Source organism: Stenella coeruleoalba (assembly GCF_951394435.1).
Source record: "Stenella coeruleoalba genome assembly, chromosome: 2".
NCBI lineage: Eukaryota > Metazoa > Chordata > Mammalia > Artiodactyla > Delphinidae > Stenella > Stenella coeruleoalba.
This window is the reverse complement of record NC_137147.1, coordinates 124773853-124801765: the sequence shown is the minus strand read 5'-3', so window position 1 is coordinate 124801765 and position 27913 is coordinate 124773853. Positions and strand designations below refer to the sequence as shown.

At 40.7% G+C, this 27913-nt stretch overlaps 1 protein-coding gene across 1 annotated transcript in view; it reads left to right on the top strand.

Moving 5' to 3' along the window:
- Positions 1 to 247: 247 nt before the first annotated feature.
- The window catches only part of CHSY1 (chondroitin sulfate synthase 1), a 74823-nt gene continuing 47157 nt past the window's right edge, over positions 248 to 27913 (top strand). The window contains exons 1-2 of the mRNA XM_079910783.1: positions 248 to 580; positions 14304 to 14799. Of these exons, the coding sequence (XP_079766909.1) occupies positions 258 to 580; positions 14304 to 14799 (819 nt within the window). The 5' untranslated portion in view covers positions 248 to 257. The remainder of the gene's footprint in view (positions 581 to 14303; positions 14800 to 27913) is intronic.

The window sequence follows — 27913 nt, the reverse complement described above, 5'->3', positions numbered from 1 at the left end:
TCCCTTCTTAAAGGCACAGGCCGCGGCTGTGGGGGTGGGCGTGCGGAACAAAGCGCCGGCGCGGGGCCTGCGGGCGGCTCGAGGGCTGCGATGGGCACGGCGGGCCCGCGGCGGCCTCGGCGCTGCCCGGGCCGGGCCTCGAGGCGCTAGGGCGGGCTGGCCTCCGCGGGCGGGGGCGGCGGGCTGAGGGCGCGCGGAGCCTGCGGCGGCGGCGGCGGCGGCGGCGGCGGCGGCCCGGCGGGCGGAGCGGCGCTGGCATGGCAGTGCGCGGCCGGCGCGCCTGGCTCAGCGTGCTGCTCGGGCTCGTGCTGGGTTTCGTGCTGGCCTCGCGGCTCGTCCTGCCCCGCGCCTCCGAGTTGAAGCGAGCGGGCCCACGGCTCCGCGCCAGTCCCGAGGGCTGCCGGCCTGGGCAGGCGGCCGCGGCTTCCCATGCCGGAGGGGCGCGCGGGGATGCGCGCGGGGAGCAGCTCTGGCCGCACGGCAGGGCCCAGGATGGCGGCCCGCACGACAGCAACTTTCTCTTCGTGGGAGTCATGACCGCCCAGAAATACCTGCAGACCCGCGCGGTGGCTGCCTACAGGTGAGACCCTGGTCTCCGGGCACCGCCTCCTGCATCCAGCATCCAAGCGGACTGCCCAGCGGGTCTACCCGTGGCCCGTGGGATCGGGATGCCCCGCGGGCGATGTCGGACATTGGCAGCAGAGGTCAGAGGCGGGATGGTGAGCGCAACGTTCAGAAGGAAGGACTTTGGGGTCAGATGGACCAGGGTGGCCCCTCTGGGTGTGGTCCTCACCCTGACGTAAGGGACTTCATCTTTTCTCGTCCGAGTCCTCGCCTTTGTTAAATGAGCCCTAATGAACATTTCCCTCGTAAGGTTGTTGGGAAAACTTAGAACAGTACTTGTGATAGTGATGGCAGTGGGGATTACTATTTGAGTCTCTGAAATCTTCACCTTTACCTTTGTAGAACTAGAGCCCATGTAAGTTAATCTAGAGTCCTTACACTTGTAGGTTTCACTGTTGGAATCATTTCGGTAAATGGAAGCGGGTACCCACTGCATACTCAGCCCCGCCAGTCTGTTGAATAATTGGAAAGAGAACCTTTGGGAAAAGCAGTTCCTGGCCCATGGTAGATTTGGTGTTAACTAACCCAATTGAGTGATGTGTGTGTTATTCGGTGTCTGGGCCCTGGTTGGCCATATGAGTTAGAAAAGTGGCTGGAATCATGTTCAGGATTAACAAAGGGATTAGCCAAAGTAATCTTTAGAAGCGAGAAAGAGAGATGATTTTGGAATGGCAGATTTGTATTGAAATGAATTTGAGGTAGAAGAGGGATGTAGATTCAATAAAGGGATATAATGGAAACCTTATATGTGTGAAGTACAGAAATGCTTACTCTACAGATAAGATTTGGGATTCATCCAGCCACAGAGCAAACCAATGCGCGAGAGGTCATCTGGGAATGGACTCTTAGAGCAGTCATTGCTGAGCAAGACCAAGCTGGTTGCTGTTGGTTCTTAATTTATAACCAGTATCTTTATAACTTCAGCTTTTAACTCTAGTTCTGGTCTGAATTTTCAGGCATTAAATGTTGTGAGGGGAAGAACATATATGGATCTCCCTTCCTTTATGGGGGGAAGTAAAGGACTGAAAAGGAAGATGAAAGAGCAGTAGAGAATGTCTGCCCTTTCAGTGCATTGATTCCTCATTCCTGTGTGTTTCCATTGGGATCTTGTTTAAGTCCAGAGCCCGGGTTCTGCCAGCAAGGGTCCTGAGTGCCTGAAAAGGTTAGAAAAGGTAGCATAAATTTGACCAAGATCGTGATTTGGGAACCCGCAGATCAAGGTTTTCTCCCAGATCTATCATGAATTAGCTGGAATTTTATACGAATTGTGCTTTTTGTTGGTTTTTTTTGCGTTGAATTATAGTTGTTTTACAGTGTTTCAGGTGTACATGTGCTTTTTGAAAAAAGAAATGTCTGCATCAGAAAATGAGGATGAGCTGTTTACAGCATGATTTTGAAAGTAAATCTACATGACTCCAGTTTGGTGACAAGTCCTTTGAAATCACAACTTTGGGACAGTTACCAAAGTAGTTTGTTCAAATAGTAAACGGTGTGATTCCCTGCCCCCCAAACAAGTACATTTTCATAGATACCAAATCAATATATACAGACTAGTAGGGGTCCTGGTACACCAGCAATACTCAGAAAATGTATGGCAAACTGGACCTACTATTTAACACTTGGAGATGATCTTTTCCCAAAGCCCATGCTTGAGGCTCTACTCTTGGCTTCCTTTCCAAATCTCCTGCCTCATCTTTTTTGGATGTAGGATTTTATCTCATTGTTTATTTTCTTTAAGGCAGTTAGGGAAAAGTAGAAACACAATTTGCCCTCTGACCCTTCTTTGTGGCAACTCTGCCTTTTTGATAAAACCCTTACCAGGAAATGGTGTATACTATTTAGTAATTCTGTCAGCTTTCCTGCATACCTTTTCTTGTATCTCTCTGATCTTAAGGAGTCATATTAGTTGGAGCCTGGGGGTGGACCTGCTTTGCTGGTTAAGGTCCTCTGCTTCTCAGCCTGTCAACTCTGTGTTTAGACTGGCTGCAGGAGATGGCACAAGACGATTTTAGACTTAAGGAACTTTGGGGGAAGGCCAGAATTGGGATGGAGGTTATAGGATGTAACTTATGCTTATGGCTTTGCTGTGCTTTGCAGCCTGGGCCAAAAAGTCCACATTCAGCTCTTAAATTGGAAGTTTCATGCAGTATACAAGTTGGATTAAATCTTCTAGCACAAGGTAGAACTCTAGTTTGGCACTGAGTTTTACATCTCCCTTGAAAGGCAGATTCACTCTTTAGCTTAGGAAAAAACCTCAGTGTTTTTTGTTTTTGTTTATTAAAATAAAATTATTGTTTGGCTTGTGGGTTGAAGGGGATGGCAGTGTTTTTAGTAAGATGATACTATAATGTACTTTTATGCTAGGATATTGAAAATGTCAGAATTCAGATCTAGGGACTAGAAACTGTCTGAGACCCAGAAAGGAGCTAAAGCCTTCGAAAAATTCAAGGAGATACACTTGTCTGCACTAAAGTTGGTGCACTTTAATGATGGAAGAGCCCATCATTACTGACTTTTACTTTTCAGACCTGCCATATGCTTACAGTGGGGGAGAGGGATCACCAAGAGATGTTAGCAGTGCAGTGACAGCTGAAAGCAGGCAAGAAACAGATTTTAACAAGCAGGCAAAACAAAACTCAAAGTGTAGCCCATCAGAGACAGGGCAAGGGTAATTCCCTCATAGGCACTGAGCAGATACCATAGCTGTTAAGTTGACAGGAGTGATCCTGGTTCATCAGAATGTTCCCATACACTTAGGGTTTGTCCCTTTGTTCAGCAAATACATGCATAGTCCCTTGGGTCTGGATTCTGAGTGTTGGGGAACACAAGAGTGAAGATGCTTGTTCTCATGGAGCTTCTGTTCTAGTGGGAGGGGCTGACACCAAAAAGAGGGTTTCAGCTAGTGATGGGTGCTGTGAAGAAAGTAGAGCAGGGTAGGGACAGGGTGGGGTGGTGTCTCTCTCTGTTAGGTTGTTGGGGAAGGCCTCCGAGAGTGTGGTGTTTGGGCCAAGATCTGATAATGAGGAGCCTTTGTGGGAATGTCATTGATGAGCGTGCTAGGCAGAGGGAAGAGTTGGTAAATTACAAGGCAGGAACCAGTTTGCAAAGGAACTTGAAGAAGGTCAATAAAAGAAAGAGGATGAGGCTGATAGTGTCTGGTCTTATAGAATTTTACTCTAAGTGAATTAGAAACGCTTTGGAGGGTTTAGATGGGAAAGGGAGGGCTTGCGTAATATTCTGAAAAGTTAATTCTTGCTGTTGTGTGGAGAATAGATTGTAGGGGAGTAAGGAGATGTTAGGAGATGGTCCAGGTGGAGATGAGCATGGTTGGGACTGGAGTGATATTAATGGGGATGGAGAGAAGAGGATGGTTCCAGGATATATGCTGGAGCCAGAGTTGAAGATGTGTTGACAGAATGCTTGTGAGGAGTGAGGCAGAGAGGAATCATGGATGACTTCTAGGATTTTGCCTTGAAAGAAAGGGTGGGTGGTGGTGTCATTTATTGAGGTGGGAAAAACTAGAGGAGGAATAGATTTAGGGGGAAGGAGGTAAGTCAGCAGAGATCTGGTTTTGCACAGGAACAGGTGGATGTATCCTTAGCTTTATAAATGTAATGAATTTTAAAAAGAATTGAGAAAAGATTTATATCTGAAGTGATTGCAGTGTGGGAGCTCTGAGATTGTCTTAAACTAAAATTCCCTTAGGGTTCTGGGTAGGGTGGTGTTCTACAAATCAACATATAAGATTTTTTAAATTTTTTAACTCATCCACAAAGTATTTGTGTTCTAGGTAATTTCACTTTAAAATGGTACAGTGGTTCCTCCAAAGTTATTATGCTGGTTAATGACAGTTCATCAGAATCCCTGGCTGGGTTCCTTTGTTATTAGCTGCAATTTGTATTTTTTCCATATTTTTTCTTTTTTCTTAGTTACATCATTTGATATACAGAAGTTAGATGTCCATGTAGTCCAGTCTTTTCCTTTCTGGTTTTAGGGTTTAGGGTTATTGCCCTGGAGAGGTTTTTTTTTTTTAAAGTAACATGTTTCTGATTCTAGAAGGGGTACAAATCACCTCAACCTCATTTTTACCCCAAATGATACATTGTCTCAGCACCATGTGTTGAATAAGCTCCCATTTCCCTACCAATTTGAAATGCCATCTTCATCATACTCAAAATTCCTGGGTATGTTTTTGGACCTGCTCTTTTGTTTCATTGATCTTTCTGTCTTTTCTTGTGCCAGTACTACCTGTTGAAGTTATTGGAGGTTGAATAATATTTTAATATCCAGTACACAAGTTCTACTTTGTTACTTTTCTGTTTCAAACATTTCTTGGCTATACTTACCTGTTCTTGCTGGGAGAGTTTTGGTGCTAGATTTTTTTTTTTTAATTAATGGTTTGATAAAAAAGAGAAAGCATTCATATTTAGCTCTTTAGTCCATTTTTGTGCCCAGAACACTAAGCTAATTCAACACCTTTTATTTATCTTGATTCTTGCTTCCCTTGCGCTGAAGGCGGGGAACTGTTTTGTTCTTTCTCAGAAGAAAGAGGTGGTGGTTCCCCTTCTTTGCCCCAGGAGTGATAAAGGGCACTATTAAAGATTAGCATCAGTCTATAGGGAATTGTGGTAAGAAAGTTTGAGAAACACTAGCTTTAGATATAGGAATCTTATTGCAAAATGTTGTTTTATCAGTTAATGGCCTCTTCCTAATGCTTTAAATGAAGGCAGACTGTTCCTTTTACCAACCTTAATGAGCAGATCTCAGAGTTCCTTCTTTCTTGAACTCAGTAAACCATTTTTATCTTGAAACAGTTTAGAGCAAGGCTTGCTTTCTCAGGTAGAATTCAGTTTGGCAAAAAAATTACTGAAAGGCTTCTATAATCCAAATAATCAACCTGTAAGGGAACTTTTGGGGCACAACCCATTTCACGTTATAAATTACCTGTATAAGAAAACTGGTGAAGATTGTGGTCCTGAAAATGACTTTAGTATTGTGTCATGGTTCCAGATCTTGATGCTCTCAAACAGAATATTCCAAGGATAGTTGTAGTTGTCAGTAGAAGAGTATACATGATTGTGTTTTTATTGCATTGGCAATTTCACTTTTCCCCATCCATTAATTAAGCTGCAGTTTTTGAAAATGGATTAATAATTCCATTCCTGCAGAGTTCATCATCTAGGGAAGGAAACAAGCAATACTATTGAGTGATAGGGCTCACAGGGTGCCTGGACTAATTACTGTGTGGGTACAGAAGAAAGAGGCCTGCATTGACTTGAGAAGGGGATCGAGGTGAGTCTCACTCACATTCTTACCCCTCTTCCCTTGCATAGTCTTGAAAGATGAGCAGGAGTTTTTGAGGCAGAGATGACAACAGGTTCCTGGAAATGTGGAATAGCAGGAAGTAGTGAAGGGATGATGAGAAAGGGCTGGGATCTGAGAGCTAGTAATTCCATTAGAAATTTTTCCAAAGGAATTTAAAGATGTATGTTATGAAGTGGAAATTGCAAGTATCTTTGGTGTCTTGTATTAGGAGCTATGGATCATAATTGATTTCACTAATTTGTCCATGCTGTGATCTACTTCTCTAACCTTAAAAAATGATGTGACCACAACACTGTAAAGCAGCTATACTCCAATATAAAAAAAAAGAGAGAAAAAAAAAAAGATGTGGCTGAAATGTGTTTATTGGAATGAGGAGAGGTTCATAATATATCTTAGTGAGAGTAGGTTTTAAAATTGTATGCCCATATGAGACCATTTTAAAAATCTAACTAAATAAATGTTTGTGTTTATGTGACATAGAAAAGAAAATGTAAAAGAATATACATACCACGATGCTGAATGATTTTTCATGTTGGCACGTTCTTGTATTTTTGAGTTTTTCTACAGTGAACACTTTGTAATAAAGCTACATAACTACAGTTAAAAAAGAAAAAGGAGGTGACAGCTCTTGGGAGGAAATGTGAGTGAAGTTTTGAGTGTGTTAAATTGTAAGTACCTGCAAGACTGCTGAGCACAGATGGCATGTTGGCCCTGGGTTCCCTAGGGTTTCAAGTCAGGGTCATTCTTGTTTCAGTAAATGACAGTTAATCCTGCCCCAAAATGTAGGGTTAACACATGTATTTGGGTATTGTAACTGTATTTCCTCAGTTACTGTAACTTCACCCTTCCAGGCGATACTTGGGAGAATCAGGTGACAGCGTTTTTAATGTGAGGATTTTTGTATATTCATGTAAGTATTCAGTGCCTTCATCTTTTTTTTTTTTTTTTTTTGCGGTACGCGGGCCTCTCACTGTTGTGGCCTCTCCCGTTGCGGCGCACAGGCTCCAGACGCGCAGGCTCAGCGGCCATGGCTCACGGGCCCAGCCGCTGCGCGGCATGTGGGATCTTCTCAGACTGGGGCAGGAAGCCATGTTCCCTGCATCGGCAGGCGGACTCTCAACCACTGCGCCACCAGGGAAGCCCCAGTGCCTTCGTCTTTTATTGTCAGTGTCTTTTTGGCTTCTGGTTCTGGATAGAATTGGAGGAAGGTGTTACTGAAACTAAGTTACAGTGTAAAAGTAGTGAAACTGTTCGTCTCACCTTAATTCAGTGTCATTTCCTGAAGCGTTCAGGGCTGCTATATTTTTTCTGTACTTGAGTACATTTTAATGTGAAAGATTAAAAATAAGGTGTAGACTGCTCTGATTTGATGTGAACTCTGGGCGTGCAAAACCTGAGAATTATTGAAAATGTAGATACTAATGCCATTAAAATGATTGTCTTGTAAATTGAACCTAGGTGCTGATTTTCTGTTAAACTTTGTTCTGTGTGTTTCCAACCTAATACCAGAAAATAATTGGGCAGGATTTAGAGTGGCAGAGGGACCCAAACATGGAATGAGGGTTTCAGAAAGTAACGTTTGAATGAAGTCTTCTGGCCTTCGAAACCAGACCAAACTCTAAAGGTGTCCTTGACAGGCAGGTCTCAGCCAGGCAGACAGTGGGAGGAGGTGGCTGAAGTGGGTGTAAGCCTTCTCTCATTATCTCTGATGACTGTTCTCTCAGCCTTAGCAGTAGAGGTGGGACTGCAGGACAAATGTGGGCAGACAGGTGTGGGGATGAACAAGCCAGTAGGCTGGCCAGTGGAGGTGTTGGAATCAGACCCCACTTGTGTCATGGTTTCCACATCTTTTAGCTTTGTGATCTCGGGCAAATTACTTACCTGGCTCTGAGCCTCAGTCTTTTCATCTGTAAAACGTGGGTATTGGTGCCTCTCACACCTTGTGAAGTTGTCATAGGTTGAGAGTCTGATGCCCTCAACCCACTGCCCTGCACGCCGTGACTCCTTTTGGGTGTTGGTGATTGGGAAGCGGTCTTGATGCCAGGGAACACCTCAACAGAGGAAGAAGACTGGCTTGCACAGGAGTTGGCTGTGGTTCAGGGTGGTTTTATTGTTTACATTAAACAACACTGATTTTTTTTTCTTAGAATTATATTTGAAAACATTTTGTTTATGCATGACTAAGAATTAGTTGTGTATTTACGCTTCTAAGTGTACAGCAGCAAAATATAAACTGTCAATGTATGCAAAGTGGCTCTCTAAGACTTGAAGCTTTGGAAATGGACCACAAGATCAGAATTTGCCTTCTGCCATTAACACTCCAAATTTTAATTCTTGTGTTTCAAAGAGAGCGTATTTGTGGTCTGTTTGTTGATGAGTATTTCTATTGTTTGCTGTGAACCTAGGCTCAAAGGGCAGGTTGCACTGAGCTGTTAATACCTTGGAACTGCCTCCTGGGCTAGTGCCCAGGCCGTTGTTGAGGTGGGAAGCTGTAATCCACCCTCCAACATCTTTACTGGGGGAAGGGGCCAGGAAGGCTCTTTAATGCTTGCTTTTACCTTAAGTCTAGTTTTCAGGATTAATGGTAAGGAGTCTAATTTGATTTTTCCTTTAAAAATTTTCCCCAACATTTATGATCCCCGTTATATATTTCCCCACCTACTTCTAAAAAGAATTTGAGATTGCTCATATCATAAGGTCATATCCAGTGAGACAGTTAAAAATTTTAAAAGAGGAAGCCACATATCCGGAAACCACATACACGGAAGGGGGAACCTGCTGCTAAGTGCAGTGCTCCTGGGCTGAATAAGGCTTGTATATCCTGCCGGGGGCATTCCTTCAGTTCCAGGATAGGCCTTGAGTCCTCATTGGGTAGACTGTCTGGGAAGACCTCAGTTCTCCCAGGCCCGTGGCGCTCTGACTGGCAGTATAGAACTGTCCTCCATGTACTTTTTTGGGAGGATGAGCTAAGATTGCTGCTCCATCACATGGTGCCTCCTGTAAGGGTACTCAGTACATTTGCTCCGTTTCTCTACCATAGATGCAGGGGAGAAACTTCCCTGAGGTCTTAGTATCTGGAATCATTATGTCACTTAACCCTGAACAGTGAGACACAGTCTTGTGACTTCTCTTGGTTGTCTGCCGGAAGGCTTACTACCCTGATTTTGCCCTCCCTGCTACAGGCACCACCTTCATGCCTTGCTCCAACTTTCCTACTTTTGTTTTTCTTTCTTAATTTTCTTGCTTATTCTTTTCATCCTGTGTGCATTTTGGTTAAGTTGTCTTAAATCCTTTCTGTAATAGGGAAGAATATAAATGTATACATTTAATTTCTGTTATCTATCAGTTCTGCAGGGGAAAACTATATTCTCCCTTCCTTCCTTGACTCCAAATTCTGAGGTGATTTGATCATATGAGTCTTTTCAAACTTACCACTGTAACTATCAGACCACATATGTAATAGTGATTTGGGGGGACTCACAGAAAATCTCCCGTTCTTATTTATAAAACTTACTGTAACTATTAAAGTTTAGAAAATGTGAAAGAAAGTACTCAATCTTACTCCAGTTTTCTTTTAGTTTTTCCATTGATTAGAGTAAAAAAATATTTTTATTACACAAGTAAAATTATCTGTTAAATATTTTTATTTCTTTGGATGCTTTTTAGTTTAAAGCTTTCTCCTGGATTAAAATTTTTTTTTTTTCCCTAACTCTATTTGTTGTAGAAAACATGAAGAAAAGTAAATCCCTTCTGATCCTCTATCCAAAAATAACCATAGTAAACACTTTGGTGTAGAGTTGTACTTTATTTTGTTTTGTATGTGTACTTTTGTTCCCTTATTAATCCATATCACAAGTATTCTGTTGTCTGCTTTTAAAATTTACCTGTATATTATGAATGTGTACCCAGGACAACAGTCATGCTGTAGATGTGGTTTCGTACAGAAATGTATTTTATGTAGTTTTTCTTAAAATGACATGAATAGAAATGGAGACTGTTATTAAATCCTAACTCAGCAAAGGCATTCCTCAGCGAAGCTAATGTCCAGCTGCATGACTTAACTGTGATTTAACTTGATATAGGGTCAGTGTTTAGAAGCCTGGAGGAAAGGAAGGTTATTAGCTTGGGACTCTCAGATTTCAGTTGTTTTATCTGTGCTTTAGCAAGAGTTGGTTATCAGTCCATTGAAAAGTGAGCTTTCCGGCAGGGGCCCTTGCAAATGTTCTGTGGTTTCAATTAAGTGAGAGCTCTTTGCTCCTGGTTACAAACGTGTTGATGGCAAAGTTGACATTTGCTTATGAAAATTAAGGAAGCTGACCTGTTTCTGTCTCAGAAGGGGGGCCAGTTTGCTTCTTCAGTACCAGTTCCTTCATTTCTTTGAAATTATTGATGCCCTCCCCCTGCCTTCCCCAGGGTGGTGAATCATGATTTATGTTCCAGAACTCTTGATGGAGCTATTTAAGCTAAAGGGACCCTAAGTAAAAAGATCATAATTTGCCAAGATTGAAGGATTTACAAAAGCTCAATATTAAGAGATTTCCCTCAAATTACCAGTCATTTAAGAACAGAAAAGGGCAATGTGAGGTTTTTCCTTGGGTTACCTGAAAAAGAAAAGATAATAATCAGTGGAGTTACCTTAAAACTGCAGAGAGGCTTTTAAAGATGGTTTGAGGTTAGATTGTCTGTTTTTAAAATTAACTGGTTGCTCTTCCTGGACAAATTACACCATTTCAGGTTATAGTTCAAGTATTAATCACATCACTGATGGTTGTACTGCTAGTGCTTCCATCGCTATATTCTATCTGGGGTGGCACATAGGAAGCAGAGCCAGACAAAATGAATTTTGATCCTCAGTCTGATAATGAAAGATTCTGGTGTTTTAAGTGAGAACACTTTTAAAGTTTAAAGTCTTTTTAGACTTCTACCCTGACATTGTCTTGAGATTGATAGTATGATAGAACTCTGTTATATAGCTTGAGTGTCAGGTTTTTAGCCAGAAATAAGAGAAGCAGCATTTTTCACAATGCCTTCACTCTGGTGTGTAATCTTGAGACTGACTATTCCAAGTTCAGCCCACACTTTCCTGTCTCCCCCATTTTTCTTTCAGTACCTTATTTTATTTGCAAACTCTTGTATTCCCTAATAAGTCACACTTAGTAATGCTTACCTCATGCCAGGCTGCCTTCTAAGCTCTTCTAGATGTAATAATCCATTTAACCCTCACCACAACCCTATAAGGCAGGTACTATTATTATCCCCAGTTTACAGATAAGGAAAGTGAGTCACAGAGTAACTTGCCCAAAGGGAAGCCAGGATTTTCACCCCAATAGCCTGATTCCAGAGTCCATGCTCTTAACCATCACACACTGTATTATGTCTCAAGAGCAGGTTTTTCCTCTGAATGTAAGCGCTGTCTTACCGACCCTGTATTCCAAATAACCCCATGATGCTTTAGGATTTTAATGGCTTCTGGAGTTGACTTACTTTAGTACTACTTTGAATGTGGTCTGTATTATTTATTTATTTATTTTTTTACGGTGTGCGGGCCTCTCACTGCTGTGGCCTCTCCCGTTGCGGAGCACAGGCTCCGGACGCCCAGGCTCAGCGGCCATGGTGCACGGGCCAAGCCGCTCCGTGGCACGTGGGATCCTCCTGGACCGGGGCCCGAACCCTTGTCCCCTGCATCGGCAGGCGGACTCCCAACCACTGCGCCACCAGGGAAGCCCGTGGTCTGTATTATTAATCACAGAACCAGTTGGGTAGAAGCTAAAGCTAAGTTGATTTTATTCACTACCCTTTTAAAATCAGTTGTGAGATACTACAGACTATTTTGTTTAAAATTATTTCAGAAGTACCATGAACTGTAGTATATTTCAACTCCAGCATGTCTGTGGATTTTACCTCTTAATAATTATATTCTGGTTGTATTTTGATTAAGTTGCCTTTTTTCTGCATGTAGGAATGTTAGTGTGCCTCACCTGGAAATTTCTCAAAGATAAGAGCCAGCTCGTTTCTTGCCCTTTTGCGTGCGCACGCTCATACATATGCACGGCATATTTAAGTCCCTTATTTCACACGAGTGAGCAGTATTTATTGAACTCTATTACTTGCCAAGGACTGAAATTATTTATGTTTTTGAAGAATTGTTCTGCCAAACAAAAATCATTTCTACATGAATGGAGAAATAAGGGGCTTCTTGACTTGGATGGGGGATCTTCTTGGTATAACTTCGTTATCACTGACTTGCCCAGACTGGGAAATTGTCTCCCTCCTGATGATGGTGCTATGTCAGAAGAGTGCATTTAAGTTATATTTTATGTAGGTTGGTGTTCATTCCCATTTTAAAATGGACTTTTCTCTTTGCAGGAGGGGTTGATTTCTCTTTAAATTAATTGCCTCGTTCCTACTATGTTTACATGCTTTTTTTCAGGAGCAAATCCTTTGTGAAAATGAAGTACAGTACCTAGTATAGCATCTGTAGTCCCATCAGGTTTCATTTATGCCGAATTCTTAGTTAAGGGTTCTGTAAATGGTATAAGACCTGTAGGTCCATTTTAAATCCATAGGCATTAAGGGAAAAACATTACAACTACTATATTACATCCATTCTAAGATGCACTTTTTTTTTTCACATTTTAACATCTCTGAAGTGAGGATGCGTTTTACAGTTGCTTTCATCATGTGATTATGATTGGCTATACAGGCATACCTCGGAGATAACTGGAAGTTCCAGACTGCTGCAATAAAGCAAATATCCCAATAAAGCGAGTCGTAATTTTTTTTTTGGCTTCCCAGTGTATATTAAAATTATGTTTATGCTTATCAGACTGGTCTGTTAAGGTGCAGTAGCATTATGTTTAAAAAGCAATGTACATATGTTAATTTTAAAATACTTTATTTCTAGGCCTTTCTCACTTTCTGAGATGGCCCACACTCTGTGGAGTGTGTTTTCTCTAAATAAATCCACTTCTTACCTATCACTTTGTCTCTCACTGAATTCTTTCTGCGATGAGATGTCAAGAACCTGAGCTTCATTAAGTCCTGAAACCAAGAAAAAGCTGAGAAGCAGCCCTGGGACCTGGGATTGCTCAGACCACCTTAAATCAGCCTCACCGCCCCAGCTATTCTGGAAATTCCTTTCTCCGTGGTAGTTGGCTGGATGCAGCAGCCAATCTGGCTGTGGCGCTCCCACATGGGTCCGTGAGGTCACAATGAGCACTGGCCAATGGGGATCAAGGAACCAGCAACCAATGGCAGAAGGCACTAGTATCGGCTGGGCCAATGGGAAGGCAGCGAGGCACTCCCAGCTGGGTATGGAGAACGTGGCTCCCCCTCCCGAAGAGAAGCTGGGACCCTCGTGGTCGCCTGATCCTGGCGGGTTGTGGGGTTGGGGGGACTCCGGCTCGGTTAGTATCCAGAGAACAGGGAGAAGCGAGCCACCAAAAAAAAAAAACAAAAAAACCCTTTATTTCTAAAAATGCTAACCATTATCTGAGCCTACAGAGCCAACCATCAGCCTCTTTTTGCAGTAGTACCATCAAGGATCGCCATAACATAGTAGTAATGAAAAGTTTGAAATATTGTGACAGTTAAAATTGCGACAGAGACATGAAGTGAGCAAATGCTGTTGGAAAAATGGTGCCGATAGACTTGCTCCTGCAGTGGCTTCCTGCTGCTTTAAAGCATAAAGGCCCCCATCTCTGGAGGGCTGCTAGGCCTTGCAGTTTTCCCCCATCAAGACAGCCCCCCCCCCCCCCCCCCCCCACACACACACTCTGGGTCTGCTTCTTATCCTTGATGTTCACCCGCCTCAGGGAAGCATTCCCCGCTCCCTGTCTGGTTGGTGTCCTTTGTTTGCTCACCTTTCTTGGATAAGTGTATGACTGGCCTCGTGTCGACTCCACATCAGCTGCAGGGTCTGTGTTTTGCTCACCGCTGCATCCCCGTGGCCTAATGCATACTTGGCACTTGATGAGCATTCCAAGAAAATGTATTGAATGAACAATTTTTTTATTAGAGAGTGGAGGAGTTTGTAGGTAGGGAGTTGGTAGTATCAGAGAATTAACCTGAATATCTAGACTTGGTGCCTTGGCAATTTGGTTTTCAGCCATAGCTAAAACATAGTTATCTGGGAAATATTTTAATACTTCATCATTCTTTTTCATTGGGATTCTTTTGAAAATGAGTTAGGACTTTGCAATACCGGTAGTGTGGGCTTCCGTTAAGGGGAAGCTTTTTATCATCCTTTTGAATGTACATTCAAAGTGATTCAACATGAATCAAGATATGGGAATTTATGGAAATGGGAAGCCTGGAATAAACTGTTCCCTCACTGATGTTTATTTTAATTCCAGAACATGGTCCAAGACAATTCCTGGGAAAGTCGAATTCTTCTCTAGTGAGGGTTCAGACACATCGATCCCAATTCCAATAGTGCCACTACGGGGAGTGGACGACTCCTACCCACCCCAGAAGAAGTCTTTTATGATGCTCAAGTACATGCATGACCACTACTTGGACAAGTATGAATGGTTTATGAGAGCAGACGATGATGTTTACATCAAAGGAGACCGTCTGGAGAATTTTCTGAGGAGTTTGAATAGTAGTGAACCCCTCTTTCTTGGGCAGACAGGACTGGGCACCACGGAAGAAATGGGGAAACTTGCTCTGGAACCTGGTGAGAACTTCTGCATGGGGGGCCCTGGTGTGATCATGAGCCGGGAAGTTCTCCGGAGAATGGTACCACACATCGGCAAGTGCCTCCGGGAAATGTACACAACCCACGAGGATGTTGAGGTGGGAAGGTGTGTCCGGAGGTTTGCAGGGGTGCAGTGCGTCTGGTCTTATGAGGTAAGAACAGAAGAAAATCTGTTGCTTTTGTTACTAGGTCTGGACCAGTCATAGGAAACTATTAGTGATAATGTCCTCTTTAAGGCTTAAAAATTCATATTAAGTTATACATTTTTACCTTGGTTCTTTTAATTTGAATTCTCTCATTACTTTTTCTCTTGGTTTTTAGAACATACCTTATGTACTTTTGTCCTAAAATCTTAGTTAATAATGGCATTTGGGACCCAAAGAAAAGGATTAATACAGGTCACAGTGATACTTTCATGATTTTCCAGAAGATTTATCTAATCTGACTTCTGATTTTGCAGATGTGATTATAAGAGTGTCCCTTTTCTCCCAAAGGTCTGACTTCTCTCATCTGGTCACGTTGACCGACACAGTTTAGAAACTTAAATGTTTGAATTCATAAAATGAGTAATGATGTAAAACAGCCAATAGTATTTGGCTTTGCATATATATTAAACCTTGATTTTTTAACAGTTGTTATGATCTGTAAGTTTGCAATATAGTTGTTCCTTTCAGAATAGGCAGTTTCCAACATATTGATACATCGGTGCAATTTTTTGAAGGAAACCTACTTGGGGATGTTTTCTCTTTAATAGTTGTGGAGAATATGAGTTAGCTTTTGATTTCTCTTTGTTTTTATTGGCAGATGTGCACCTCTTGCCTACAGTTGCAGGATGTGATATTAGTCAGAATGGAAAAAATGATTTAGGTTGTGTTGTTTAGATTGATACACTACTGATAGTTGTGAGGAGCAAAGGGAATTGCTAGACCTTTGCCCAAGAAAAAGAAATGCATTTTCAGATGTAAAGTGTTAGCTTGTCTTCTGAGTTAATTTTCTAAAGTGCTTGTGTGAAGAAATGGTATTCTGGCCTGTACTTGCCTTTCTCCTAGACTTCTTTTTAAATGTCTCCTAATCACACTATTTCTTTAGTTTGAACTTTTAGGGAAGTGGACATTTTCGAGTATACAGGAAGTAGTCTTTGTATAGTTTCCAGTTATAAAAGAAACATTGTAAATCCCAAATGTGATCTGACTGAACACTCTAATCTCTTTGTGTACTTCCCCCGCCTCCCCATGCATGGGCCATTGCTCATTGGATCTAGGGGGGATTCTGTTTTCATGGATTTTTGCTGCTAGGAAAGCCGTTTGGAGATTTCGTGCAGTTTTAAGCACGATACAGCTGGCAGTATTCCTGCATTTTCCCCATCCTTAATTAAGTAGTTATAACCTTAACAAGTTTCATTATTCTTAAAATGTGTAATGCCTTGTGTATTTTGGAGTGCTTTATGCTGCCCCTGATCTCTGAGAAGCTAGCCTTCCTGCTAGAACTGCAGAGGATAGGTCTACCTTTGAGAGAGAATTTTAAAAAATCTCTTAGTGTTGTCATACTGTTAGATCTTACACGCTGATAGATAGACACCAACAGAGTCAGTACCTTGAGTTTATCAAGAGCTCTGACCTAACATTAGTGCCAAGATAGAGTGAGAAAGTATTGTCTTGGGGGTGTAGGGGTTGGGAGACAGTTTTGGGGCTATTTCCCTTTATTATGATGTAATCGCCAAAGTTTTCTAAGGCCTGAAGTGAGGGTGCTGGGAATCATCCTGTCTGTACACTTGGAACTGCCGGTTAGACTTGACGCATCTGGTAAATGACCTTATTAGCTAAAAGGATCTGGTGGGGGAGGAAGCTCCTTCCCTGGGTCACTCCCTGTCCTTGCCCAGGATCTCCTGAGTCAGCTTCAGATGCTGTCTACTGCTTTGCATTTCCCTAAATGCCTGATGACACATTTTTTTCTAGATACTGCTGGCTTGGTCTCCACAGGGCTTGTACCAGATGACTCTCCTTTTGTGGGAGAATATCTTCTCCCAGAGTGTGGCTTGCAAATGTGGTATTTTTATTATATGCAAATTGTGAGTTTAAGTGTAGTCTAGTTTATCATTCTTTTCCTGTGTGGTTTGTGTTTTTCATGTCTTAAGAAATTCTTCCCTTCCTTGGGTCACAGGAACTTTCTATACATTTTTCTATAAATATAGTTTTGCCTTTCACATGGAGTTCATCCATATCATTTTTAAGAATTCTGTTGGGACATTTACCATTTTATTAGACCTTTGATTTCTTTTCTGTTTCCTTTTTTATTCTAACAGAAAATGCTTAAGAGGTTCTAACCTAAGTCGTCATTAGGATTTATCATTGTGTTCACCACTCAGGCAAGATTAATACCCTCATGTGGATGAGGAACTTTTATTAAACTTTCTGTAAATCTAGTTTCTCCATTAAGGCTCACATTATGAGAAATTATTGAGGTGGAATCTTATGTTAAAGACAATTATGTTAAGCTTTGGGTCTTGGAAGGTACTTTTTTAGCTCTATTATAAACCTAGCCAGAAAGTGTAATTTTTTTTTTGCAAGTCCCAGATAATGTCTTGGGATTACACTTACATAATTAAAGTGGCTCCTCAGGAGTAACTGTCATAATCAAAATCCAGATTCATTTCTAAGCTTGTTTTGACTATTTACTTTTTTTTTTTTTGGCCGCACCACACATCATGTGGGATCCTAGTTCCTCGACCAAGGATTAAACCTATGCCCCCTGCATTTGAAGCACAGTCTTAACCACGACCACCAGGGAGGTCCCTGTTCTGACTATTATTGGTGGCTAATTATTAATACATGACTTTAAAAACTTTATTTGGAAATCATTTTAATTTCACAGGAACATTACAGAAAAAAAAAGTGCAAGGAACATCCATATACCTATACCCAGAGTAACCTGTTATCGTTTTACTCCATTTGTGCTATCATTTGCTTGACTGCCCCTCCACCCTCTTCCAGTACAGAGACATAGACTTACCCAACCACCATTTATGGGTAGCTTTCTTTGTGGCCCTTTACTTTAAATAATGTCAATGTATTTTGAGTACAAATAGAGAAATTCTCTTATACCACTACAGTACAGCTTAAGTAAATTTAACATAATGTTGTCTGTAGACTCAGTAAAGTCCTGGTAACAGCTCTTCCTTCTCCATTACAGGCTCCAGCCTGGGGTCTTGCATTTGATTGTCATGTCTCTTTAATCTAGGATGTTTGCACAGCCTCTTTCTTTGTCTTTTATGACCTTGGCATTTTTGTTAAGTGACTTTAAAAATTTCATTTTCATAATGAAAAAATGTGACTGCAATATGGTAACCCATTAGGCGGTTTTTAGTAATGCTTTTCAAGGCTTATTAAAATCTACTGTGAGGACCCAGCAGCAGAGAGAGTGTGGACCTTGAGACTGTTAATGCTGGTGGAAAAGAGGTAGAAGGAGCTGGCAGGCCTGACTCCCCCTTGTCACATGGGGTCAGCATCACTAACTCAAGTTATACCAGTTTTTTTCTTTTTTTGATGAACATTATTGAACAATTTGACACAGTAATTTATTTTATTTAGGCAAATCTATGAAATATTATACTACTCTTTTAATAGGAGGGGACAAAAAGAAAGTTGACCTAAGTAATCTATTCATTTTATTTTTCATTTCTTACTGAAGTATATATATATCATACCTTTGGAAAAGTGCACAGATCATAAATAAGTATAGAGCTCAGTGGATTTTCACAAACTGGACATAGCTATGTAACCAGCATCCAGATCTTGCTTTTACTATTTTAACTCAATGTTTGACTAGGTAGAAAATGATCATTACTAATGAAAGTTAGCAACAAGCATAGATAGATTTCGCAACTTAAAAAAAAGTTTATCTTTTTAATAGCTAATGCTGTCATATGGTTCAGAATTCGAAAGTGCAAAGGGTTTACTAGGATAAGTCCTGCCACCTCTATCTCCAGCCACTGGGTTCCCCTCATGAGTCAGCCACCATAGTGCACCTTTACAGATACAACCTACGTGTATATAAGCAATTAAGTTTGTATATCTTCCCCCTTTTATATGAATGTTAGCATGTTTTACATACTATGCACATCTTGCTGGTTTTCACTTACATGTCTTGGAAGATTTTCCTTTTGGTACATAAAGAGCTTCATCTTTTTTTAATGGATATTCAGGCTATTTCCAGTTCTATTCAGCAGTGTTTCTAACCAGTCATTTATCCTAATGTTTCCCAGTCTTTTTTACATCATGGCACACATGTTAAGGCAACTGCCTCGAGAGGGCTTCTGCTACCCCATCCCCTAACCACTCTACCCGCCCTTTGCAGACCCAAAGGGATTGTTATTTGGCACATCTAGAACTGTTTGGGATACACCAGTACACCAAGCCACACCAGTTGTGATGTCTGAGTTAACCAGTTAATATTTATTAAGGGATCATTAATGACCCAAGTACTGCCCTCCGAACTGGTAGGAAATTGCAAAAGAAGAATGAAAGATGAATGGCCTTTTTCTCCCTCAAAGACTTTAGTCTAGTTGAGGAGACAAAAACATATATGTTCATGAAATAGTTGAAAAAAAACTTAAAAGTGTAAAACCTTGTGATGCTGATTTTAAATATAAAATAGAAGGGTAAGATCTATGATGTTCTTTTTTTTAAAAATTAATTTATTTTTTAGCTGCATTGGGTCTTTTTTGTGCACCCGGGCTTTCTCTAGTTGTGGGGGCTACTCTTTGTTGCTGTGCGCGGGCTTCTCATTGCAGTGGTTTCTCTTGTTGCAGAGCATGGGCTCTAAGGTGCACGGGCTTCAGTAGTTGTGGTGCGTGGGCTCAGTAGTTGTGGCTCACAGGCTCTAGAGAACAGGCTCAGTAGTTGTGGTGCACAGGCTTAGTTGCTCCGCGGCATGTGGGATCTTCCCCTGCACTGGCAGGCGGATTCCTAACCACTGCGCCACCAGGGATGTCCCCATGATGTTCTTTTTATAGGAAGGCATATCACCAAGGGGAATTGGAGTTTAGAGCAAAATATGTGAAAAGAGAAGTTCTTCTTTATTAGTCTGACTGGCTTTTAAAGGAGTATTGAACATCCTTACATCAGAAGCCTGAGATTTTTTTCTTTAATCATAGAAGAAATAATGTTTCTTAACTGCTAGTTGTCTTAGACCTGCTTTGTGTTATAGGGGTGCCTTCCTCATTCCTATAGGCTGCCCATTAACTTACGTGGCCAAGAACCAGGCAGGCCTCTAAATGGCTAGAATAGATGCTCAAATACTGAGCACTAATGCAGCCTGTTTCTTCGAGGCAGAGCCCTTCATGGTCTTATACTGAGCCTTATTCTTTTGTTCTGGCAGTTTGGTGGTTCAATTTCCAAGCCCCTGATAGATTAGAAGGGCAAATTAGCACCCCCAAAAGGGGGATATTATGTAAGGTCTGTGTCAGCAGTGAGTGGGAAAGACATGAAGGGAAGTGAAAAATAAGAGAAAGTAAGGCGGCTGTGAAAAGCACAGCAGTCTAAGACCAATCACTGTGTTATTGATTTCTATCTAATTTCGTTCCATATGGTTGGAGAACATACTTTGTATTATTTCCAATTTTTAAAAATTTATTGAGTCTTTTTTATGGAATCACATATGGTGATTCACATATGGAGAATTCACATATGGAGAATCACATATGGTGATTCACATATGGAGAATGTTCCATATGTACTAGAGAAGAGTGTGTATTGTGCTCTTGTTGTGTGGACTGTTGTCTAAGTCTAGTTGATTTTTATGTTGATCAAGTCTTCTCTTTCCTTGTTTGTCTGGCTAGTTCTATCCATTATTAAAAATTGGATATTGAAATCTCCAATATTGTTGAATTCTCTATTTTTCCCTTTTATTATGTCTGGTTTTGCTTCATATATTTTGGGGCTCTGTTGTTAGGTGCATATATGCTTATAACTGTTAGATCTTCCTGATGGATGACTCCTTTTATCATTATAAAATTTCTTCTTTCATCTTTAGTAACAATTTTTGTCTTAAAGTCAATTTTGCCTGATATTAGTACAACCACTCCAGTTCTCTTTTGGTTACTGTTTGCATGGCATATCTTTTTCCATCCTTTCACTTTCAGCCTATTTGTGTCTTTGAATCTAAAGTGTGTCTCTTGTAGAAAGCATATAGTTGGATCACTTTTTAATCCATTCTGCCAGTTCTGCCTTTTAATTGGAATGTTTAATCTATTTACATTTAATATTACTGATAGGATAGGATTTATGTCTCTCATTTTGCTATGTGTTTTCTATGTCATGTCTTTTTTGTTCCTCCATGCTGCTTTCTTTTGTGTTAAGTACATATTTTCTATACATTTTCACTCTCTTGTCATTTCTTTTACTTTATTTTTTGTTATTTTCTTAGAGGTCACCCTGAGTATTACAATTAACATTAACTGATAACAACCTAGTTCAAATTAATACCAACTTAATAACAATAGTATACAAAATCTTTGCTCCTGTATAGCTAATTCTCCCCTCAGTCCTTAACGCTGTTATTGTCATACAGATTATATCTTTCTACATTGTATGCCCATCAACATAGATTTATAATTAGTGATTTATAATTATAATTTTATAATTTATAAAAATTATAAATTTATAATTATATTTATATAATTTTTAAAAGACAACTTTATGAAGTTGTCTTTTAAACCAGATTAGAGAAAAAAAGACTTATCAATACAGATTTTAAAAATACATTTATATTGTCTTTTGTATTTACCTGTGTAGTTACCCTTATTGGACTTTTTATTCCTGTGTATTTGAGTTACTGCCTAGTGTCTTTTCATTTTAGTTTGAAAGACTTCAGTATTTCTCATGTGGCAGGTTTGCTAGTGACAAATTCTTTCAGTTTTTGTTTGTCTGGGAATGTCCTAATTTCTCCTTCACTTTTGAAGGATGCTTCTGTTGATACAGAATTCTTGGTTGACAGTCTTTCTCAACATTTTGAATGGAGGCTTTCTGGTATCCATGGTTTCTGTTGAGAAGTCAGTTGTTAATCTTACTGAGGATCCTTCCTATGTCATAAGTTGCTTTGAGATTCCCTCTGGCTTTCAGGAGTTTGATTATTTGTCTGGGTGTGGCTCTTTATGAGTTTACCATACTTGGAGTTTATTGAGTTTCTTGGGTGTGTGAATTGTTTTTCATCAAATTTGGGACGTTTTCAGCCATTATTTCTTCCAGTAATCTTTCTGCCCCTTTCTCTTTCCTACTCTTCTCTGGGACTGCCATTATGCATATGCTCAGGCTCTGTTTATTTTTCTTTATTCTTTTTTCTTTCTACTCCTCAGATTGGATAATCTCAGTTGATTTACCTTCAAGTTTGCTGATTCCTTCTTTTACCTGTTCAAATCTGTTGTGAATTTTTCATTCCAGTTGTTATACTTTCCAACTACAGAATTTCTGTTTGACTCTTTTTTATAATTTCTCTCTCTTTATTGGCTGCCTTTTCCCCCTTTTTTTGAGCAATACTTCCTTGTTTCTTTGCATGTCTCATAATTTCTAGTTGGAAATTGGACCTTTTAAATAATATAAACCACTTTGGAAATCAGATTCTGCCCTCTCTCCATGGTTTGATGATGTTGCTGTTGTTTGTTTAGTGACTTTTTAGAACTTATTCTGTAAGGTCTGTATTCTTTTCGTGTTTTTGGCCACTAAAATCTCTGCTTGGTTTGCTTAGTGGTCAGCTACTGATTGCATGGAGATTTCCTTAGGCACTGGAACGAATAAGTTTTCCAGTCTTTGCTCAGGGGTTCTGTGTATCTGTTCATGTTTGCCTTCAACACTCACCTGACAGTTTTCAGCTCTTCCTTAGCTGCTTCCTGCTTGTGCAGAACCTCAAGGTCAACCAGAGATGAGTGCTTAGGGCCTTCTCAGGTCTTCCCTGGGCATGCACACAGACCCATGCATGTGCATGGCCTTCTGGATTCCCAGGAATACGTTAAAGCTTTTCAAAGCCCCTTATGGACATCTCATACCCCAGCTTTTCTCTTTAAGCTTTTTGGTTAGCCTGTTTTGTCCTGTTAGCCACTTGCTCAGGCAGCATGATGTTCAACAATTACCTGTGATTGTTTTTAACAAATATCTCCCCCCTTCCCTACCAAGAGGCTGTTTGCAATGGGAGGACTGTGGGTCAGGTCAAATAAAGACAGCCTTGCAAGTGAGGTCTTTTAGGGAACCACTAGACAGGTCAGATAATGACAGTTCTCTGGGACTGGGGTTTTGAAGGATCACCAGCCCCATTCTGCTCCCTTCCATGGCTGCCAGATTGCTGGTTTCCACCGTGACTGTGGACTGTTGATTTTCAAACTTACCACATTGCTAGGGATCTGGGAATGGAAATAGGGCAAGTTAAAATGTCATAAAACTCACTGTTCTTACCAAAATTTCGCTGTTATTCTTGCATAAATGCTTCCTGGATTACCTTTGACTAATATCCAGAGTCCTGAAAAGGTTGCCTGAAACAATTTTTGCCCATGATGTCTTTGCTTTTGTAAAGGAGAGAAGTTTTGGAGTTCTTTACTCTACCACTTTCATTGATGTCACCTAAGACCATTCATTATGGGGCCTTAGCTTCACAGCTTAAATTTTGCTTGTTCACAATCAGATAAATCACTGAGTAGCCTCTTACCCTCACTGAAGAAGTCAGGAAATTGTATCCTAAAAATTAGAAAGACTTGCAACCCATCAGTTACAGTATTCACACACATTCATTTTTCAGATTAAGTTTGAACGTCTTCTATGACCAAGAGACTGTTCTTGATGGAGGCAGCAATGCAGAAGGCGAAGGCCCTGCTCTCTTCCATTCTAGTGGGCTGCGCCAGGTGTAGAGAGAGAGACAGTGAGGGCCAGCTTGTGTATGGCGTGTTTAAGATGCAGCAAGGGGACCGCTGTTGCCCGAATGGCGTAAGCAAGAGGAAAGAGGTGAAGGATGAGGTGAGGTTTCCCCCTCAAGTGCTGGGGGAAACAAGGTAGTGAGTGTTGAGGACATTCTTTAGGGCACAAGAGGCCTAGGTTTGAATCACAATTGATTTGGCTTCATTCTTCGCCAGGTGCATGATCTCAGACAGCAGGTTACCTGCCTTCACTGGACCTTAATTTCCTTTAAAAATGGTATAAGAAATTGTCTACCATGTAAGATAGTTTCAAGGATTAATTGAGATGATGCATATTATCATAGGTAGTGCTTTGGCACAGAGGGAAGGCTCGGGAAATGCTATTGGGGGATATCCTCAAGTGTCTGAAAAATTTAGCCTTTCAGAACTCATTCCCTGAGCACTTTGCATAGATTTTGACCTATATCAACAAATACTTGAATATGATTTGTATTAACAGTGTGGTCTTGGAATCTCTGTTTGCTTTTACAGTTCTGAGAAGACTATTCTGACAGAACAAATCAAAGTTTACCTGAAATGGAGAAATCAGTTGCTTTGGACCTGTAATTATTTTAGTGGCAAGACAAAACCTTCCATAGGTACATAAACACCTCTGAAACGGTTTCACTGTTTAATATATCAGTCTTGTGGTTGTGAGGTGTGGATCTAAAGGCAGATAGATACGTCTTCATTATGTTCAAGTTTGGTAGGAATATCGTAAAGATATTCTAGGCTTTATATATTAACCACCTTTCTTACTGGAAGCTCATAATGAGGCATATTTAACTTATGTTTAGTTGACAGAAAAGGGCTCTTAGCCACATTATCAGAAGATGGGATCCATATATCTTTATCTTAAAATATAGCAGAAGAACATTTCCTGTATAGTTGAGAAGATTGAGATCACAGATGTCATCACCCCAATTCTGTAATAAACCGACAATCTACCTTCTAAGTCGTATCTAAGTATTCAAAGTGCTGTACAAGCCATTTTGAGATAACAGGAATAAAATGAGCTCTAAAACTTACTATCACTATGTGAAAATGGACTAATCTATATGAAAAATACCTCACTACCTAATAATAGTAAACCAACAATAAACCAGGGCAAAATAATATAAGCTATACAGGAAAGTGTGGAGGACCTGTGGAACAGTTAGAGCGGGGCAGGATGAATTGGGGGTCAGTGTGGAGGAGGCTTGTGTTGTCTGGGTCACCCACTTCTCTAAAGGTTGCTGGGTTTCTAGACTGTTATGAACAATCAGGATGGTGTCCTGTCACATTTGTATGAGGTCTTAGGATGGCAACAGCAAAGCTTTTTAAAGTTTTTAATTCCAGTATTATCTTTTCAAACTGATGAGACTTTCTGGTCTCCAAAAAGTGACAAGTGAGGAACAAAGGCAAGAATGAGCCTGATGTCAGAGGTGAAGCCGCTAAGGTTTAAGACTATGTTGTAAATCAGTCTTTCTAAAACTTGAGTGATGTGGGACCTTTTTTCAGTGGGAAAATTCTGGATCTGTGCATGTTTATGTTCATATGTGTGTCTGTGTGTCTGCGTGCACACACGTGAGTCTGTGTGCATGTGTGTGTGTGCATGTGTGTGTGTTATGTGTGTGTCTGTGTGTGTGCTTCAAGCAGTAGCATTGCGTGTAGTTCTTATATCAGGTTGCTCTTTCTTAAAAGAGAAGCCATCTACAAGAGAATCACTTGAGGTGTTTGTTACAAAGCACATTTCCAGGCCCAAACCCAGAAGCAGCCTCTTGCTGGTGTGGCCTAATGATCTGCACTGTTTACAGGCTTCTCTGGTGATTCTTCTCCTTGCTCATGTTTAAGAACCATCAGTGCCATTTATTTACCCTTAAAACATTTCTCATGATCCATGTTTTGGAAATAAGTAGAGACCACAGTTGTTTTAGTTAATTGGCATCATCACATTTAGCCCCTGTCCTGTGCAGAGCTTCATCCTGGGTAGTGGAGAACACAGAAAAGGAGTTTAGACCTTTGTCTTACTGGTAAGGAACTTAGAGTCCAGTTGGTAGGGAAGCCAAACTTGGCACAGAGTATCCCCTCATCATTTATGTTTGGCAGGCTAATGCTTTATGTATATTTTTCCCTTCTTCCCCTCTCTAAGCCATGTTAATTGCAATTTGTGTAGCCAGATAAAAGTCAATGATGATGAGTGCTGGTGAGCAGTAAATCCTGAGTAAGGAAAGGGAAGGAAGCTCTATTAGATACAATGATGAAAACAGAACTTTTGGCCAGAGATTAAACTGACAAACACTTTAAAGCTAAAAGTAAATGATATTTTAAAATATCATTTTTTTGTCTATGCAGTTGATGATTTCACAAATGTCTGTTTATGTGTTCTGGTTACAAATCTTTCTCAAGCCTCAGCTTTCTTTTTTCTTCTTTTTTTTTTTTTTTCTATTTTAAGCCGCAGCTTTTGTTAGTTTCCATGAACCATAACTTGAGATTTGTTTATCAGACAAATTTCAGTTTGAAAAAAAGTAGTTGCAAAGTATTTATTAATCACTGTGGTGGTTTTAACAGTCACAAATTATATGATAATCTTCCCTCCTGGTGGTGGAGCTTAATTTCCCTCCCCTTGAATGTGGGCTGGACTTGGTGACTCATTTTTAAATGAATGGAGTAGGGGAATGGGAAAAAGAGTAACTTTATAGTAGAAAAACCTGGCAGGCACCAGGGATGGGATGGGATGAGAAGGCCTTAGTCCTCCCCAAAAGCCATACCTCCAGTCTAGTCAGGAGAAACCATCAGACAGACCAAGTTGAGGGACATACTGTAAAATACCTGTAAAAATATCTTCAAAAGTGCCATGGTCGTAAATAGCAAGGAAAGACTGAAGAACTGTCCCAAAATGGCAGGGACCAAGGAGACATGATAACTGAATGCAGTATGGGGTCCTGGGTTGGAAGGGAAAGGAAGGAAGGTCTTGGAAGACCTTTTCTCTTCCACATTGGTGGAAAAACGAATGAAATCTGACTAAGGCCTGTAGTTTAGTTAATAGGGTTGTATTAATGTTACTTTCTTCGTTTTGATATGTGTTGCATAGTTACATAGGATGCTAACATTAGAGGAAGCAGGGTGAAGAGATGGGAACTCTCTCTACTGCTTTTACAACTCTGCTGTAATTCTGAAATTATTTCAAAATTAAAAGCAGTTTGAACCCAGAGATGATCTAATTGGACACAGAAGTGAGGTTGCCGTCTCTGCCACTGTATCACATTGACTGCTCAGTGCCCTGGGGAACAGGGTGAAGCCATAGAAGACTAGATCTTCTGTGAGTCTAAGTGGATATCGTGCAGGATGTGATTTTTAGCTTATTGACTTCTAGGAAATCCAAGACAGAAAGACCTTTGTTTGAGAGGGCTGCAGACTTTTAACCCTCATAAAGAGCTTATCATTTGAGCAAGCTTATAATGTACCGTGTTATTACTGTAAGAAATTTGTAATGATACCATTACAGCAAAAATTTTCCCTGGCTAAAAAGAATCTTTCAGCATTCACTCAGCAATTTAATGCTAGCACCCTTGCTAACATCATCATGGTTAACCCTGTAGTGTTCTGTTTCTGTGTTTTCGCTTTGTGAACCCTTGCAGGGATAAATCAGTACAGAGTTATTTTCTTTGATGTCTGGCATTTATTTTCAAAGAATTTTTCTTCTGAAAAATACTGTAGGTACTTTTCCTTTCTTATATGTTAACATCTGTGCATTTCTCTTCAACAGGAACACTCATTTAAAGACATGAGGCTATTTTTATTTACAACGATGTGGTTTATTTAAGGCAGAAAGATGAGTCCATTCTTAATTCTTTTTTACCACGGAAGGAACACTTGTTTGCTTTTTAGGTTTTTATAAATTGATTCTGTAATAATTTAGAATTCTGGTTGTTTTATTAGGGTCAGGTGGGTATGAGATCACAGATGATGCAAGCATACTTAAATTTTTCTTAATGGTTAATTCATTGAAAAACGTATCTACATGCCTTCTATGTGGCAGGCCCTGTTCTAGACGCTGGGGATGCAGCAATGAGTACAGCAAAGCATGCTGTCGTGACACATTTACTTCTCTATGGGGACATCAGAGAATAAGGAGACAGATGTATACTGTCAGGTCTTGCTAAGCCCTCTGAGGAAATACAAGCACGATAAGGGGATAGCGTGATGGAGGGGCAGGAGAATGCTAGTCCATCTGAGAACGTAAGAAGCGAACCTTGTTATATCCAGGAAGGGTCATCTTCAGTAGAAGGAATGGGGCGTGCAAAAGAATGAGTCATGCAAAGGCCTGAGGCAGAGAATGTGTGCGTGAT